General features: G+C 41.9%; 1 protein-coding gene across 6 annotated transcripts in view; it reads left to right on the forward strand.

The window, feature by feature from the left end:
* The first annotated feature begins 342 nt into the window (after positions 1-342).
* Positions 343-18,567, forward strand: part of MAST2 (microtubule associated serine/threonine kinase 2) — a 210,179-nt gene continuing 191,954 nt past the window's right edge. For 4 of the 6 annotated variants that reach the window (XM_036857653.1, XM_036857668.1, XM_036857658.1 and 1 more), the window contains exon 1: positions 343-847. In XM_036857653.1, the coding sequence (XP_036713548.1) occupies positions 662-847 (186 nt within the window). In that variant the 5' untranslated portion in view covers positions 343-661. The remainder of the gene's footprint in view (positions 848-18,567) is intronic. The other 2 variants (XM_036857672.1, XM_036857675.1) reach the window with 1 other exon arrangement.

Here is an 18,567-nt window from a genome sequence, read left to right on the forward strand (position 1 = left end):
TTGTCTCCTTGCTGCTCCTGGTCCCTCTCCACCTACTTCCTTGAGGACGCTGATCAGTTGTAATTCATTTTTGTATCCCCACCACTTAGCTTGGCCAGACACACAATTTCATGAATGGATGCATGAATGAACGAATCAAGGAGCTTCCACGGCCGCAGCAGGCGCGTCGGGGCCCCGCCCCCTTCCGCTCTCCGCCCCCTCCCACCCCCACCACGCGGTGGGGCCAAGGGCGGGTCTCTCGCGACCGTTCGCTGGCGCGTGCGCGGGAGGCGGCGCGCGGCCAGAGGTGGCAGGCGGGCTCCCGGTGCGCGCGCGCGAAGGGAAGGGAGGGGCGGGGCCGGGCTACAGGCAAGCGGTTGGCGGCTGGCTGTGCAGCCAGCTGCGGCGGTGGAGGCGGCGGCGGCCGGTGGCCGGCCGAGCGTGTACCGGGTGGGAGAAGACGACGCTGCGGCGATGCTGCCGCCTCCGTAAGGAGCGCCGAGGAGGCCGCGGCTCTTGAGGCCCCAGAAAGCGCAGAGGAGCTGCTGGCTGGGGTCGGTGGCTTCGGGCGCCCGCCGGGCCATGGTGGCCGCGGGCGGTGGTTGGCGCGGTAGCGCCGCGGCCCGGGGCCGTGCGGGGCCGGGACAGTCGCTGCGCTGACGCCCAGGGCCCAGCCGCAGATATGAAGCGGAGCCGCTGCCGCGACCGACCGCAGCTGCCGCCGCCGCCGCCGGCCGCCTGCCGGGAGGATGGGGCTCAGCGGGCAGCGGAGCTGCCCCAGCCCCTGCCCTCGCGCCGGCGAGCGCCGCCCAGGAGGCAGCTACTGGAGGAGCGGGCGGGGCCCGCAGGGCCCGAAGTCAGGGAGCAGGTAGCGCTGGCCGGGGTCTCGGAGGGAAGGGATGGGGAGGGGGAGCCTGAAAGGGAGCGATGGGGGAGGGCGATCTCAGGCGGGAAGACTTGGGCTGGGGCGTTGAAGGGGTGGGGACTGAATATAGTTCGGCAGAAGGAATGGGAGGTCTGGAGAGGCAGAAAAATGGGGAGTGGAGAAGTGGATGGAAGTGATGGTCTGGGGTTGAATAGGAAATGAGGGAGTAGGGATGAAAAATGGTCCTGTGGGGCGTTTGAGGTTAGGGGTTCTGGATGGGAAGAAGGGACGCTAGAATGTGGGCTGGGAGTAAATGAAATGCAAAGAATAGGCTTACCAAAGGGGTATGGAGGAATTATCCAGAAGGGCAAATAGTGTAAGGTAGGGACAGTCAATAATATAGTAAATGTTATCCTACTTTCTAGAGGTTTTGTTGGGTGTCATTCCTAAGCATTCTCTGATTTGGCCGTCGTTATAGCCTTGTAGGAATATGTTCCGAATCATTGTTAAAGTTTCTCTCCAGTAACGATTCATTTCACGAGAAAGCACTTTTTAAAACATGTGCTTTGGGGATGCATGTGTGTAATCCCAAACCCAATACTGTGAACAGAGAATTCGTGGATATAGTCTCTGCCTTCTAGGAGTGTACCACTGAAAACACCTTAGTGGGAGAACACAGAAGTGTAAAAAGTTCATGGAGTTTCTGAATGGAAAGGATATGTTTATATAATTTATTAATCAAGTGTAGGTGTATTTAGAAGTAGGGGATAAAGGTCAGTTTTATCAGGGAGGAGAAGTTGTCACTAGTAGCTGTAGGAAGTTCAGTGAAAGGAGAGTATGTGGTTCTTGATCTTGTGGGAGTTACAGAAAAATGTTCTGTAGTAATGAACTCTAGTGACAGCTTCCCTTTTGCACACTCTACTCTAGACCCTAGTGACTTCATCTTTGGACCTTTGAAGAGTTCTGTTAGGTCTCCTGCCTCTTTCCTGTATGTTAAATAAGTATTTTCCTTTGACATCATTCTTTATTATACAGTTTCAGTGATGCACATGTTAGCCCTTGGACTTTTCCCTCCTTTTTTTTTTTTAATTCATTTATTTAATTTATTTATTTTTGGCTGCGTTGGGTCTTCCTTGCTGTGCGTGGGCTTTCTCTCGTTGCTGAGGGGGGGCTTCTCTTTGTTGCGGTGCGCGGGCTTCTCATTGCAATGGCTCCTCTTGTTGAGGAGCACGGGCTCTAGGCGTGGGGGCTTCAGTAGTTGTGGCACGTGGGCTCAGTAGTTGTGGTGCACGGGCATAGCTGCTCCGTGGCATGTGGGATTTTCCCAGACCAGGCCTCGAACCCGTGTCCCCTGCATCAGCAGGCAGATTCTCAACCACTGTGCCACCAGGGAAGCCCCCCTCCTTTTGTTTTTTTATCTTGTATTCTCCACCCAGTCCTGAGTAGACTGTGCCATTTCTGCCCTTGCTTTCAGGCCACTGAGCATTGTCCTCTTACTGTAATTTCCCCCTTCATCCTTGTCTTTTATATTCTCTGCAGTTCCTATTTGAAACATTTAAAAATGTACTTAAAGCCCAGATCCTTTCCTGACTCAATTTACCTGGTCTAATTGACCTTATCACATGCTTCACTAAAGAGTTCAAGGTAACTTGATTTCTCCCTCTTCTCTATCTCAGGATTTCTGTGTTCTCTCATCTTTTAAATCTCAAAGAAGGAAGTATTCATCTTTTCCAAGGCTAATCCCTCTATGTTCTTGATTTCATTCCCTCTCATCTGCTGTAGGCCCTTGTTATGTATGTTATTTTCTCTTTGTCTTATACCTCAAATAAAAACAAAACAACGTGATTTCCCTGAGTTTTGTAACCTACTTAAGCTACTTTGTAATCTCATTTTTGCTTTACCAGCAACCGTCTTGAAAAATGAGTTTGTATTCACTGTCTCAGCTTCTTCACCTTGTATACATTCCTCATATTATGATTTGGCTTCTACACATAAATTCCTCCAAAGTGTTGTCTTCAGGGTCACCAGTAACTTTGTGTGTTTGTTTATTTACTTTTTAATTGAGATGTGACTTATCTACAGTGTGCAAATTAAAGGTTCGTTCAGCCCATGAATTTTTACAGAATGAATACACCTATGTGACCACTCCTCAGATCAGGATGTAGAACATTTCCAGTAACCTAGAGTGTTCCTTTGTGCTTTCTCCCAGGTATTACCCTTCTCCAGAGGTAACCACTCTCCCAAACTCTATCACCATGGATTAGTTTTGCCTCTTCTGAACTTCATGTAAATGGAATCGTACAGTTTGTACTCTTTTGTGACTAGATTCTTTCATTCAAATTATGCCTGTGAGATTCATCTATGTTGTTGCTTTTAGAAAAAGCTTGTTCTTTTTCATTGCTGTGTAATTTTCCATTGTGTGATTATACCATGATGGATACTAAAACATTTCCTTTTTTTTTTAATTAAAAAATAATGTGTGTTGGGGCTTCCCTGGTGGTGCAGTGGTTAAGAATCACCTGCCAGTGCAGGGGACACAGGTTTGAGACCTGGTCTGGGAAGATCCCACATACCGTGGAGCAACTAAGCCCGTGTGCCACAACTACTGAATCCCGTGCGCCTAGAGCCCATGCTCCGCAACAAGAGAAGCCACCGCAATGAGAAGCCTGCACACCGCAAGGAAGAGTAGACCCCGCTCGCCGCAACTGGAGAAAGCCCGTGCAGCCAAAAATTAAAAAAAAAAAAAAAAAAAGTATGGCTATTTGTGAAAAGTTTTCATTGTGAATTACACAGAGAGATGCAGCAGTCCCAGGGACCTTTAAATGATTAAATATGATAGCCTTCCCCCATTCCTCATCCTCTCTGACCTCTGTGAACTATTTGTCACTCTTGACCATGTGTTCCTTCTTTTTTTTTGTTTTTTTGTTTTTTTTTTCTCTTTATTAGGTGCATTCAAGTGTACAATACAATTGTTAAACGTTTCTGGTGAAATAAACGTTGGTTATTTTATAGTGAGCTTTTATACTCCAATTATGCGTTTTTAAAGTGTCTTTTATCTGATATTAGTACGACTACCTCAGCTTTCTTTTGATTAATTTTTGCATGTGTTCCTTCTTGATATATTCTTCTCTTTTGTCATAATGTCCATTCTACTCTTGTTACTCTGACTGCTTCTTGGATGTCTTATACTGTTTTCTATCTCTGTCCCCAGTATGTTCCTTGAGGATATGTCCTCTGTCCTTAGCTTTTTTCTTTTTGGCCACACTGTGCGGCCTGGGGGATCTTAGTTCCCCCACTAGGGATTGAACCCGGACCCCCACAGTGAAAGCACCAAGTCCTAACCACCGGACTGCCAGGGAATTCCCAGCTTTTTTCTTAATTGTACTTTGTTTTTTAGCAGGCTTACCCTATTTGTGGCACGTGCTTAGGATGTATAATAGGGTCTGTAGTTCTCTTTGTTCATAGTATTGTGTCACAGAACCTCCTTGTAGAGTGATCTGAGTCTCTAGGCCTGACCTCTTTCCTTAGCTCTACATTTCTATTTCTGGGCTTAATATTTTCCACATTAGACTCTCGGCATTTGTGATCTTAACAGTTGTGATTTTCATAAACTGATAGTGTCCTTGAAAGTCCATAACTAGAAATTATTTGATGTTAAAAAGTTAAAAATTTCGGTTTCGTGTGTTATGAGGCTGGATGGATTATTCCATTCATTCAGGGAATAAGAACCTAGCTGATCACCAAGCATCTACCTTTCACAAATGACTTTGTTCTCCGTTTCTCATGATATAGAATAGTGCTTGTTATATGTTATACCATGCTGGTATTTAGGAATAATTTCTGAACAGGATGCAGAACTTGGATCTCTAGCTCAGTGGCTTACTGTATCATTGAAATAGAATCCATTATTTCTCCTTTGAAATGTGGTCTCCCCGTGTCTTTCCTTTTTCTTGTCATCAACTTGAAATTATATCCATGGTCTTTGACTTTTCCCTCTCCCTTGACCCCCTTATCCAGATTCTGCTGATTCTGTCTTCATAACATCTTTGGAATCTTTGTTCTCACTGTCATCACCTTAATCCAGCATTTATAAACTTTTGTCTTGGTTGTTGTAAATCTTAACTGCATTTACTCTGTTTTTAGTCTTTTAACCTCTGATTTATTCTGCATTCTAATTAAAAAAAGATTGGAACTCCTTGCCTGCTTGAGTTCCAGTGATAGGTAAGTATTTGTTAAATGATCATTTTATTGCTTTATCTTCAGAAACTTTCATTAGCTTCTTGATACCATAGAATAAAGTTTGAAGACCTTGGCATTCAAGGTCTACTTGATACTTATCACTTTTTATTAGAATCAGAGTTAGAGGCCCCTTCTCTTGGTTCCTAAGACTTTGCTTTGTCTCCATTGTAGCATACATTATTGAAATAGTTTATCTCTCTCATAAGTAAGTTCTTTGAGGCCCAGACTCTTTCATTTACCTAGGGCCTAGTATGGTATTTGAAACATAGTTATTAGTCTGAATATTTATGAGAAACATAGATATGTGTGCTGGCACTTGAAACATGTATTTCCTCAGCAATATTCTGGTTGGCTGTCAGTCTCTCATCAGAGAAAAAACTCCTCAGAGGCTGTCTTATTCATCATTATACCAGCCTTTAGTGTTTTAACTGGTACGTAATGGGCATTCAGTAAATATTTGTTTACTGCTTAGGCATTTTCATATGTATATATATTTTTAAAATTTATTTATTTAATTTATTTATTTTTGGCTGTGTTGGGTCTTCGTTGCTGCGTGTGGGCTTTCTCTAGTTGCAGCAAGCGGGGGCTACTCTTCGTTGCAGTGCACGTGGTTCTCATTGTGGTGGCTTCTCTTGTTGTAGAACATGGGCTCTAGGCGCATGGGCTTCAGTGGTTGTGGCACACAGGCTCAGTAGTTGTGGCTTGCGGGCTCTAGAACTCAGGCTGAGTAGTTGTGGTGCGTGGGCTTAGTTGCTCCATGGCATGTGGGATCTTCCTGGACCAGGGATCGAACCTGTGTCCCCTGCATTGGCAGGCGGATTCTTAACCACTGTGCCACCAGGGAAGTCCCCATATATTTATTTTAATTAATCATCCATCTGAAAAGCTCTTTCTTCTCTGTCTTTGCCCATTAAAATTCTACTCAAGCTTCCAGGCCTAACTCATGCCACAGAAACTGTTCTGTGAAGTTGTTTTCCATGATTGGGCTGTAGTAAATAGAACTTCTATCCTTCTGTGTTCATTTTGTATTATTTCGTATCTGCTTTTAAGTTGTAAATTATTGAGGGTAGGAACTATATCATCATTTTATCTATCATAATGCATAGTCAAGGGCTTTGTCATAATAGGTGTTAAGTAATTATTTGTTGACTGAATGAATTATTTGTGGACTGAATGAATAGAAAAAGATTCAAATATTTTGAATTTTGAATTCTCTTGGCACCATTAAGGAATTTTCAAAATTATTTTCATGGAAATCAGTATCTTCTCTTTATTCTGCACTATAATGTTAGTATACGGGCAAAAGCATGGGGCAGAAAACATACAGAGGGGAAGCTGCATATATTGTGTAGGGAACTGTAATCAATTTAGTATTGTTGGAAGTTGAACTTGAAGCCATAGATGATGAGTTAAGAGACTAAAGGAGCCTAGATTGTAGATGGTCTTTAGTATTATGTAAAAAGATAGTAAGTAGGGAAGCAGGGTGGTCTTTCTTGTTTTTTAGCTGGATTACTCTGGCAGCTGTGTGAAGGATACAATGTAGGACATGGTGATTGAGACATGGGCATTTGAGAATTTTTCTGAGTTTTCAATACAGAATATCTATTTATTTAGTTAGGCTGTGCTGGGTCTTAGTTGGGGCACGTGGGATATTTAGTTGCAGCATGTGGGCCCTTAGTTGCTACACATGGGCTTCTTAGTTGCCGCACGCGAGCTTCTTAGTTGCCACACGTGGGCTTCTTAGTTGCGGCATGTGGACTCTTAGTTGTGGCATGCGGACGCTTATTGTGGTGTGCATGTGGAATCTGGTTCCCCGACCAGGGATCGAACCCGGGCTCCCTGCATTGGGAGCGTGGAGTCTTATTCACTGGACCACCAGGGAAGTCCCTCAATACAGAATGTTTATTAGCTCTCCCTCCCCTCTTGTCCAGAAGTAATATGAATAAGGGCCAGCTCCTGAAAACCTGTTACCTTTGGAAGATTTGATTTCGTCAGAGGTACTGGGAGCAGAGAGCCTGGGATGGTTGAAGCAGGTTGGACAGTGTTTCCTGATGAGGGTAGGACACATCTGCCTCCAGATTTTTCCCATCTTTGTTTTACTGGATGCCCTTAGCCTAAGATCAACCTAAAAGCTTTTTCCACCCCAGTTATTCATGGTGACCTATGATCAGGACTGTGAGAGGCAGCTTAATATTGCAATCATTATGCCTCCTTTATTGCTGGTCTTAGCTGCTTATGATTCTCTGCTAAATTTGCCACCTAGCTTTGTACTTTCTTGATAAAATCCCTATGGTACCTTGGTAATTATTACTTTTTATCAGCAGGTATTGGTTGTTTTTCTTCATTATATACATACTTGGGGTTCCAAAGAGTTTTGAAAACCAGGTTGTTGGGTCAAGGGCTAGCCCTGGGGGAAGAGGAAAAAGTCCTCAAGGGAGAGCAGAGACTAGACGTTATTGGCAGTAAGGACTTACACAAAATGCATTGGGCTTCCCTGGTGGCGCAGTGGTTGAGAATCTGCCTGCCAACGCAGGGGACACGGGTTCGAGCCCTGGTCCGGGAGGATCCCACATGCCGCGGAGCAACTGGGCCCGTGAGCCACAACTACTGAGCCTGCGCATCTGGAGCCTGTGCTCCCAACAAGAGAGGCCGCGATAGAGAGAGGCCCGCGCACCGCGATGAAGAGTGGCCCCCGCTTGCCGCAACTAGAGAAAGCCCTCGCACAGAAACGAAGACCCAACACACCCAAAAATAAAAAAAATAAAAAAAAAAAATGCATTGTTAGTCAGACATAGTTGACCACCTTTTTGTTGTACCTCATTGTTAACTCCCAAACTCTTTTCTCTTCTCTGCACTACAGCCATGTGTACAGTGGAAGTACAGTGAATAATTGATGGGGAAAATTGACATCAACCTGAGCCTCTTACTTGCATATTCATTAGGTACTTTTCATCTTTACCAAGAATTGTTCCGCCTCTAAAATCTTAGTTTTGAGCTTGCCAGACTCTGACCTTCACATCATCTTCTGTTTCTCTAGCTCACATTCATTTTAGGATTTCCTCTCCCCAAATTGTTCAAACTCTTTGGAACCTCTGGTCTGTTGATTTTTTTTAAAAAATAAATTTATTTATTTATTTATTTATGGCTGCATTGGGTCTTCGTTGCTGCATGCGGGCTTTCTCTAGTTGCAGCGAGCAGGGGCTACTCTTCACTGTGGTGCACGGGTTTCTCTTTGCGGTGGCTTCTCTTGTTGCGGAGTATGGGTTCTAGGTGGGCTTCAGTAGTTGTGGCATGGGGGCTCAGTCGTTGTGGCTTGTGGGCTCTAGCGCGCAGGCTCAGTAGTTGTGGCGCATGGGCTTAGTTGCTCCGTGGCACGTGGGATCTTCCCAGACCAGGGCTTGAACCCGTGTCCCCTGCATTGGCAGGTGGATTCTTAACCACTGAGCCAGCAGGGAAGTCCAAACTACCTTTTCATTGTCAGTCACCTCATGCCTCTACTTTCCTCCTTGTCCAACTTAACATTTCATGGGCTATCATAATTACTCCTATGCGGGTACCTTCAGTACCTTCTATCATACCTGCTTGAGAAAATTCCAGCCATGATTAAACCAACTCTGCCTATTCTGCACTTGTGTCTAGGCAGCTGAATGTGGCTGGAGAAAAACACAACGATGCTGACATCTAAATTTGTGATCATGAAGCTAAGGAGTCTTTCAGCAATGACAGTCAATCCTATGACATTCCCTAGTCCGTTCACTTTTTTTTTTGGCAGTGCCACATGGCTTGTGGGATCTTAGTTCCCGGACCAGGGATTGAACCCAGGCCCTCAGCAGTGAGAGCGCGGATTCCTAACCACTGGACCACCAGGGAATTCCCTCCATTCACTCTTAAATGATAGTTTAATCGTTCTCCTCAAACTTCTAGCATTCTATTTGTCCTCTTTACTCTCAGTTGATGTCCTTGCTTCCTGTTTCACTGAAGAAAAAACAAAGATAATCCTACAAGCTCCCATTACAAGTCACCCAACCTACCTATATCTGTACCCGCATTCTTTTCCCTCTCTCTTATTGCTATGGATAATCTGTTCCTCTTCCCGTCTAAGGCCAACCCCTACATCTAAATAAGAGTTTTATTCTTGGAATTATTCTTTCCTACTCCTGAATCATTAATTTTTTTTTTCTGTTGATGATTCTCATCAACATACAAGCATGCTACAATATTTTCCATCTTGAAAAAACTTCATTAACCCTGCATTCCCCCTCATTCATTCATCCTTGGATTCAACAAGTTTTTTTTGTTCTGTTTTTTTTTTTTTTTTTTTAAATTTTTTGGTTACTGTTGGGATTATAGAAGTGAAAAAGGCAGATGAGAAACCCTGCTTTCAAAGTTTCTATTCTAGTAGAGGGAATCAGATAATAAAAGAAATAAGTAAAATATGTAGTATGCTATACGGTGATAAATACTACGACGACAATAAAGCAGGGAAGGGGGATATAGAGTGATGGGGGATTTTATGGCTTAAATAGCATTATCAGGAAAGGCATCTCTTTGGAATGAGATGTTTGAGTAAAGACCTGAAGAATGTAAGAGATTGAGGTATTTAGATTATGTGGGGGGAAGAGTATACTTGGTAGAGGGAATAGGAAGCACCTTGGGGTAGAAGCATACCTCCAGCTCTAAAATTTGTGTTTGAGGAACACCAAGAAGCCAAGTGTGCCTGGAGTAGAGTGAGTAAGAGGAGGAGTAGTAGGTGAACTCAGAGGGGAAAGGTGGGGAGAGGAGGGCTGAATTGTGGAGAATTTCAGATTGGTAAGGGTCTTACAGGCAGCTCTGAGGATTTTGACTTTCATGTTGAACGAGATGAGAAACCATTGGAGAGTTTTGAGCATAAGAATCACGTGATCTAACATTCATTTTAATCCCACTTATTTGGCTACTTTAGTGAGCATTGACTAAATGGGTATGTGGAACCAGTTAAGAGGCTCTTGCAGTTATTCAGGCAAAAGAGCAAGGGATACGAAATAATTGTGAGTAGGAGAGTGCTCCTCTTTGTAACAAAACTACTTGAAAGAGTTGTCTATATCTTCTTTCATTTCCTCTCCTCTTGAACCCATTCCAGTCAAGTCAGGCTTTAGCCTCCCGTCATTCCACTGAAACACTTATGTCAAGGTCATCATTGGTCAAACCCAGTGGCCAGTTTTCAGTCTTCATCTCACTCAACCTGTTGCTTTTGACATGGTTGATGATTCCATCATTTGGCTTCTGGGACCATGCTGTCTTGGTTTTCTTCCAATCTCACTGGTGCTTGAGAGGGTTCAGTATTTAATCTGCTTTTGCAGTCTATTCTCTCTCCTGATGTAATCTCATCAGATTGTATTACTTTACATTCCATCTCTGTGCTGCTGATTCCCACATTTACTTCTCTAGTCTTGACCTTTCTTTTGAGCTCTCCTATTTTCAGTTGTGTATGTAACATTTCTATTTGGGTAGCTAATAGACCTTTCAAACTTAATGGGTCCAAAGCTGAACCCTGTTTTTCACTTCCCATTCCACTTCTTCCCCAGTCTTTCCCATGTCAATAAATGGCACTATCATTCACTCATTTACTTAGAGCAAAACATGGAAGTTGGTTTTGATTCTTTTCTTAACCTCATATTCCACATTCAGCCCATCAGTTCTGGTTGGTGCTACATTCAAATTGCATGAGACTTTTCCCCACTAACTCCATCACTACCCTAATCTTAGCCTCTATCGTCTTTCATCTGGATTACTATAAAAGTCTCCAAACCTGTCTTCCTGATTCTTTTCTTTTACCTCCTCTCCCCTCCGCCCCCATGAGAATTTGCACACAGCAAGATCGGTATCATCCTGTAAAAGCTAAAATCAAAGTTTGTTACCATCCCCTACTCAAAAGTGGCTTTCCATCACAGTTGATCAAAATGGAAGGTGCTTGCTTTGTACTTAAGAGTCTACATGATCTGCCTCTTGGCCTTCTCTAACCTCATTTCCTCCTACTCCTCTTGTTACTGAGCTCTGTTCACACTGGCTGCCTTGATGGTCTCCAAATATATTAAGCATGCTCCTGCATGAGGACATTTTAAAAATTATTATTTGAGGACTTCTATACTTGGTAGTTTTCTCTACCTGAGGTGTTCTTTTTCTGGATATATTTATATGACTGGCTTCCTCGTTTCATTTAGGTCTCTGTTCAGATAGGGGCCTTCCTTGACCAGCTTTTTTATTATTTTTATTTTTATTTTTAAAATAAATTTGTTTATTTTATTTATTTTTGGCTGCGTTGGGTCTTCATTGCTGCATGCAGGCTTTCTCTAGTTGCGGCAAGCGGGGGCTACTCTTCGTGGCGGTGTGTGGGCTTCTCATCGTGGTGGCTTCTCTTGTTGCAGAGCACGGGCTCTAGGCGAGCGGGCTCAGTAGTTGTGGCGCACAGACTTAGTTGCTCCGTGGCATGTGGGATCTTCCCGGAGCAGGACTCGAACCCGTTTCCCCTGCATTGGCGGGCGGATTCTTAACCACTGCGCCCCCAGGGAAGCCTGACCAGCCTTTTTAAAGTAGCACTCTTAGTCATTCCCTTCCCCTCTTTTTATTCATGTCCTTTATTCACCTGTTACTGTCACATATTTGTTATTTATTGTCATTCTCACACATTAGAATATATGGTTCATGAGGGTAGGAATTTGGGTTGGTTTTTCCTTACTGCTGTATCTCCAGCTTCTAGAATTGTATATAGGAGGTACTAAATAAATATTTCTTGAGTGAATGTATAGTGATTAAGTCATTCTCTGACCTCAGATTCCAGCTCTATGACTGATGCAAGTTACTTAAGTTCTTTAAGCCTTACTTATCCCATATATATGTAATGGACATACTATCATTACCAATTTCATAGGGTTATTGTTAGGATTTAATAAATTAATCCACGTAAAACACTTATTACAAAGCCTGATACCAGTGAGTGCTCAATAATGGTTAATTATTATATTTTTAGGGTAAGTGCATAGAATGTGTGAATATAGAGTTCATATTTTTCTGTGTTCTCATCTGGTTTTATAAAGAAATATAAGAAAAAGGTATGTCTTGACCTTTGATTTGTTGGTGTTATTGAACTCTTCTTTTACTTTGTTCAGCTTGCAAAGATGGCTTTAATTTGTGCGTTTTTCCCTTTAGGGAAACTTTTATGGATTTCTTTCTTAAGTAACTGGCTTAGAAGATATTATAGTCTCCCTAGATTTTAGAACATAATTAAGAGCAAATTCAGGCCAAGGAAACCGCATTTTAAAATTCTGTAATATCGTTTTAGTTGTACCAACTTTAATGTAACAAAATACTTTCTAAGAGTGAACCTGGGTAGCAGATGCACAAATCCTTTAACCTTTAATTTGTTGGGAGGTTAACAAGCCACATAGTTTCTCTGCCTGTATTTCAGCAAAGCAGAGGTAATATAGTACTGTCTGGCCTTCTAATTTTCATGACTATTTGAGATCTTCAAGAATATTTTAAAGACAAAAGAGTTTAAAAATAGTTGGCATTGGGAATTCCCTGACATTCCAGTGGTTAGGACTCTGTGCTTTCACTGCCACGGGCCCAGTTTCAATCCCTGGTTGGGGAACTAAGATCCTGCAAGGTGCGCGGTACAGCCAAAAAAAAAAAAAAAGTTGGTATTAATTTTTTAAAAGTCCTTAAGTTGTTTCAAAAGGGTGTTACCAAGATGATTTTTTTTTAGGTGACCCCAGGAAATCTGAGTCCTCCCTTTGACCAGTAAGAGAATGGGACATTTTACTACTAGCTCTCATGCTAGTAGTCTTCTCTCTCTCTCTCTCTCTATATATATATTTTAATATTTATTTATTTGTTTAGGCTATGCTGGGTCTTAGTTGCGGCACGGGGGATCTTCATTGCAGCATGCAGGATCTTTTTTTTCTTTTTTTTAGTTGCGGCATGCGCACTTCTCAGTTGTGGCATGCGGACTTCTTAGCTGCGGCATGCGAACTCTTAGTTGCAGCATGCATTTGGGATCTAGTTCCCCAACCGGGGGTCGAACCTGGGCCCCCTGCATTGGGAGTGCAGAGTCTTACCCACTGGATCACCAGGGAAGACCCAGTAGTCTTTTATATTTAAGAACATTAGTTGCTGTAAAAAATACATTCAAAAGAACCTAGACTAATGGAGGCTCTACCATTTTCTACACATGGCTTCCCAGGTCACCTGAGGCAAGTGGGGGAATCCTGTGGGAGTTGTTGATGGGCAGACCTGGAAATGGCTTAATCACTTCCACCCATATTCTGTTGCCAGAATTCAATCATAGGGCCATAGCTTGTGCCCAGCAGGAAGGTGAATCATGTTTGGTCAACATCTAGCTAGTCCTTGCCATAGCCCTCAAACCCTAATATGGTCCTCAGCTAGAACTATGTAGAAATCCTATTATTCTGGGTATAGACCACCTAGAACCTTCATTCCTTATAGGCCCACAGAGTTTTGGGTAATAACCGTTTTGAATGCATGTAAAGGCCTTTTTGCAAGAATACCTAGGAGGTCTGGAAAAGCTTGTTTTCCTCCGTCTGTGGTAGAGCTAGTCTCTGGCAACCCCCACACTCTTTCAGGTCTTGGTGGCTAGTGATAGCCTTCTGTAGGCATTTCTCAGTTTGTCCGCCCAGCCATGTGGAAGAGAAAAAAGCCAGAAGGAAGCCAAGGGAAGCCAGAGAGGAAGGCGACTGAGTCTCAGCTATTTTCACTTGAATAGGCTCCTGGAAGGAAGTGTGGCCCTAGACACCCTACCTCTACATGTGCTTTGACTTCTTAAATTGTGGTAAAATACACTTAACATACAATTTACGATTAGTGACATTCAGTACATTCAAATGTATAACCATCACCACTATCTTGTTCCAGAATATTTCCTCCTTCCCCCAGTCCCTGGCAACCACTAATCTGTTTTCTGTCTCTGTGAACTGTGAACATTTCATATAAAGGGAATCATACAATACATGGCCTTTTATGTCTGGCTTCTTTTACTTAACATAATGTTTTTGAGATTCATCCATATTGTAGCATATATCAGTATGTCATTCCTTTTTATGGCTGAGTAATATTCCATTATATGGATATACCACATTTGGTTTATTCAGTCATCAACTGATGGGCATTTGGGTTGTTTCTACCTTTTGGTGATTGTGGTAGTACCCCTATGAACATTTGTGTACAAGTTTCTGTTTGTACACCTGTTTTTCAATTTTTTGTTTCTATATACACGAGTGGAATTGTTGGATCATATGATCATTCTATGTTTAAGTTTTTGAGGAATTGTCAAACTGTTTTCCACAGTGGGTGTATCATTTTAACATTCCCACCAGCAATTTACAAGGGTTCCAGTTTGTCTGTGACCTTGCTAGCACTTGTTATTTTCCATTTTTAAAAAATCTAGCTATCCTAGTGGATAGAAATGATATCTCATGCTTTTTAAAAAAAAAAAAATTATTTATGTATTTGGCTGTGCTGGGTGTTAGTTGCGGCACACGGGATCTTTCGTTGTGGCATGCGGTGTCTAGTTCCCTGACCAAGGATTGAACCCGGGCCCCCTGCCTTGGGAGCGCGAGTCTTAACCGCTGGACAACCAGGGAAGTCCCTGTCTCTTTTTAATCTTTTCCTTTCATCTCTTCCTTTTCCTTAAAATCTGAAAGTTGAAAAGCCTTGGGGCATTTGGCCTGTAGAGTTTCCCAAAGTCTAGATTGCATAGTTATGGTGCATTTCAAAATGTTTTATGTCCTGTTGTATTTCCTGCAAATTACAGCTGGATACAGAGGCTTAATCAGCCTCAGGTTCAATTCCTTTGGCAAGATTTTGGGTGGTAGTGTGTTCTTTCAACAGGAGGCATGTGATGTCTGCTTTTTGCTCTTTGATTGTAGCAGTTGCTGATGCTCAGTACTGAGATTCGCTGATTGGGAGTTGCAAAGTAGTGATATAATTCTATCATTTTGTTTTCATTTATTAGGTGGCATAGCATTTTAAGGAGATGCTTCTCATCAACTGTTTGATTCCCAGTGGTATAGTTCATGTAAGAATGGCCTGATTCTTTCCTTTTATTTACCTAGTTTTTAAGGTAATAAATTGGTTCCCTGTCATCTTCAGATGGTGATCAGTTAGTTATTTTTTATTATCAGTGTGGAGTCGTACATTTAAATGTATTTGATGGGTTTCAACCCATATTTTATGTGTGTTTTTTTTTTTTACTGCTAATTGAAGCTCACATTGTCCTGTTGTTGTCTAGGAAGAGCCTCTTCAAATTGGTTCCTTAGTCTTTTTGACCCAATCCTAATAATTTTGATAATTTTCTTGCTATCTCTTACGTTGAACTGTTCCAGGCTCATTTTCTACCTTAGACCTGGAATTAGCTGTTTCTCTAAGAACTCCTGGCTTCTTTTAATGGGAAATGGAATTTCAGAACACCTGCAGTCTAGATCCTAGGGATACTTATTGCTACTAGGTTGATCATTGTTCCTATGACTTTTCAGTGGATAGAGTTAGAAATATATATAATAAAAACTATCTTGGCAATCAACAGTGATATTGACAAAGGACTACAGAGTTTTATTTTAAACTTAATCTCCCATTTATTACATTAGTATCTCCTTTCTTTCATACCAAGAATCATGTTCCCAAAGACTAAGGGGATGATAGAATTAGAATATCCAGGAATTACTAATTTGCTTTATCATATGTTAACTGTATAACAGTCTCTAGTGGCACTACTAATGTACTACCACCAATGATTAAGGAAAACTGTTAAAAAATTTTTGTGTGTATGCTGTCTCCACCTTCTCCCCTCATTTTTTGGTTGACCTATATCTACATTGTCAGATCATATAGCCATTATATACTATACTCTCTCCCTTTTAATGAACACTTATTTATAATTTTATAAATGACCATATATTTAATGCTAATCACCATATTGATATATCTCTAGTTTTTTTTTTTTAATTGAAGTATTGTTGATTTATAGTGTTGTGTTAGTTTCTGGTATACAGCAAAGTGATTCAGATATATATATATATTTATATATAGATATATGGATATATATATTCTTTTTCAAATTCTTTTCCATTATAGGTTATTACAAGTTCCCTGTGAATATAGTTCCCTGTGCTATGCAGTAGAACCTCGTCATTCTAGTTATTTTGATTGTATGAATCTTTTGTTTTTAAACATGTGTTTATTTTATTTAATTTTTTATTTTCTTTGGCCACACCGTGTGGCATGTGGGATCTTAGCTCCCCGACCAGGGATCGAACCCATGCCCCCTGCAGTGGAAATGCAGAGTCTTAACCACTGGACTGCCAGGGAAGTCCTGATTGTATGAATCTTGTTCTCTAGTAGATTCCTTAGGAAGGACCTTTTGGAACAATATTCCCTGAGTTATTTTATATTGATAACATTTTGCCTGTGCCCTTTACCTTGAAGGTTAGTTTTCCTGGATATAAAATCCTGGGCTCATACTGCCTTTCTTTGAGTATCTTATACATGTAACTCTGTTTTTCTTCTGGCATAAAGAATTGTTGTCGGGACTTCCCTGGTGGCACAGTGGTTAAGACTCCACGCTCCCAATGCAGGGAGCCCGGGTTTGATCCCTGGTTAGGGAACTAGATCCCACATGCCTGCCACAACTAAGGAGCCTGCGTTGCTGCAACTAAGATCCAGTGCAAATAAATAAATATTTAAAAAAAATTGTTGTCATAGTCTGATGGTGATGCAGGTTTTTCTTATAGGTCATGTTTTTTTTTTTAATGCTGAAAGGATTTTTCTGTTTAAGTCCAGTTATTATACTAGAATATATCTTGGTGTTGGTCATTTTGGATTTATATGTCATGCACGTGGTGTGCTCTTCCAGGATGTAGTTTTCATATATATAGTTTTAATTTCAGCAAAGTTATTGAATTATAATTTTAGTATTGATATTTGTTCTGTTGCCTTTCTTTGATTTTCTTCTGCAGGGACTTCTATTTGCTGTATGTTGGATCTTCTTTGCTTCTCTTCAACATACCATTTTCTCTCAAACATTTTTTTTCCTCTTCATAAAAAAATCAAACAAACAAACAAACAGAAAAACCCAAAACATTTCATCTTCTGTGCCTCTTAAGGCATTATCTCTTGTTTGTATTCTCTCCTGTGTTCCTTCAAGTTTAGTCATTTCTTTTTTTTTTTTTTACAATGGAATACTATAATGAAATAAATGAATGAACTCCAGCTACATGTATCAACATGGATAAAACTCAGGAAACCTACTACTGATTCAAAAAAGTCATGAAAGGGCTTCCCTGGTGGCGCAGTGGTTGAGAATCTGCCTGCCAATGCAGGGGACACGGGTTCGAGCCCTGGTCTGGGAAGATCCCACATGCTGCGGAGCAACTAGACCCATGAGCCACACCTACTGAGCCTGCGCGTCTGGAGCCTGTGCTCCGCAACAAGAGAGGCCGCGACAGTGAGAGGCCCGCGCACCGCGATGAAGAGGGGCCCCCACTCGCCGCAACTAGAGAAAGCCCTCGCACAGAAACGAAGACCCAACACAGCCAAAAATTAAAAAAAAAAAAAAAAAAGTCATGAAAGAATATGTTTATATAAAGTTGAACAACATGCAAAATTTTACAATATATGGATGCAGTAATATGTTGTAAAACCATACAAAAAGGCAAGGCATGAAAAATGACACTGGTTACCTCAGGCAGGGGAAGGAGATGTGACTGGGGAGGGCTACGTGGTGGGTTTTGTCATTCAGAAATGATTTGTTTTTGAAGCTGGGTGATGGGTACAGGTACATAGGTATTTGTTTTATAATTTATTCAAACTGTACAGATATGTATATTATAAAATTTGTAATGTATTATCATGAAAAAGAAATAAAATTTAAAAAACAGGAATAATTGGATAGAGTACTGGTGGGAGGGTAGATTGTTATAGGACCCTCTCTGAGGTCAGAGGGAATAAAACACTACCCCCCTCCCCTTCCTGCTGAAGTGGAGCTAGGTGTGTAGGCGATTTCCTTGTGAAACATGGCTGTGAATGGGAACAGAACCCAGAGAGCTAAGGTGATGGTAGGAGGAGGGGCAAAGAATGATTTTTCTAAGATGGGAGATACTAGACTATGCTTGTTTGCTGCTGGGAATGACCCAGAGACCATAAAGAAGGACCAGATGGGAACACAGAAGAGAAAGGGAATAATAGAAGGGAAAGGAGGGGCTCGGGTCTAGGACACTGGGCCTCAGAGAGAAGGAGAGGTCCTCAGGCCCTTCATGGTAACAGGAAGGAATGAGACAAAAGATGAACACAGATACTGGGAGGTTTCGAGATTCAGTGGTGGGAAGATGAAGGCCCTGGAACAATTCTCCCATGTCTGATGGCTTTTATTTTGTCACTGAAGCATGAGATAAGATCATTTTTCTTGGTTCAGCCGTCTTCCATCAGTCTGTAAGTGA

The sequence above is a fragment of the Balaenoptera musculus genome, chromosome 1 (assembly GCF_009873245.2).
Source record: "Balaenoptera musculus isolate JJ_BM4_2016_0621 chromosome 1, mBalMus1.pri.v3, whole genome shotgun sequence".
NCBI classification, from domain to species: Eukaryota; Metazoa; Chordata; class Mammalia; order Artiodactyla; family Balaenopteridae; genus Balaenoptera; species Balaenoptera musculus.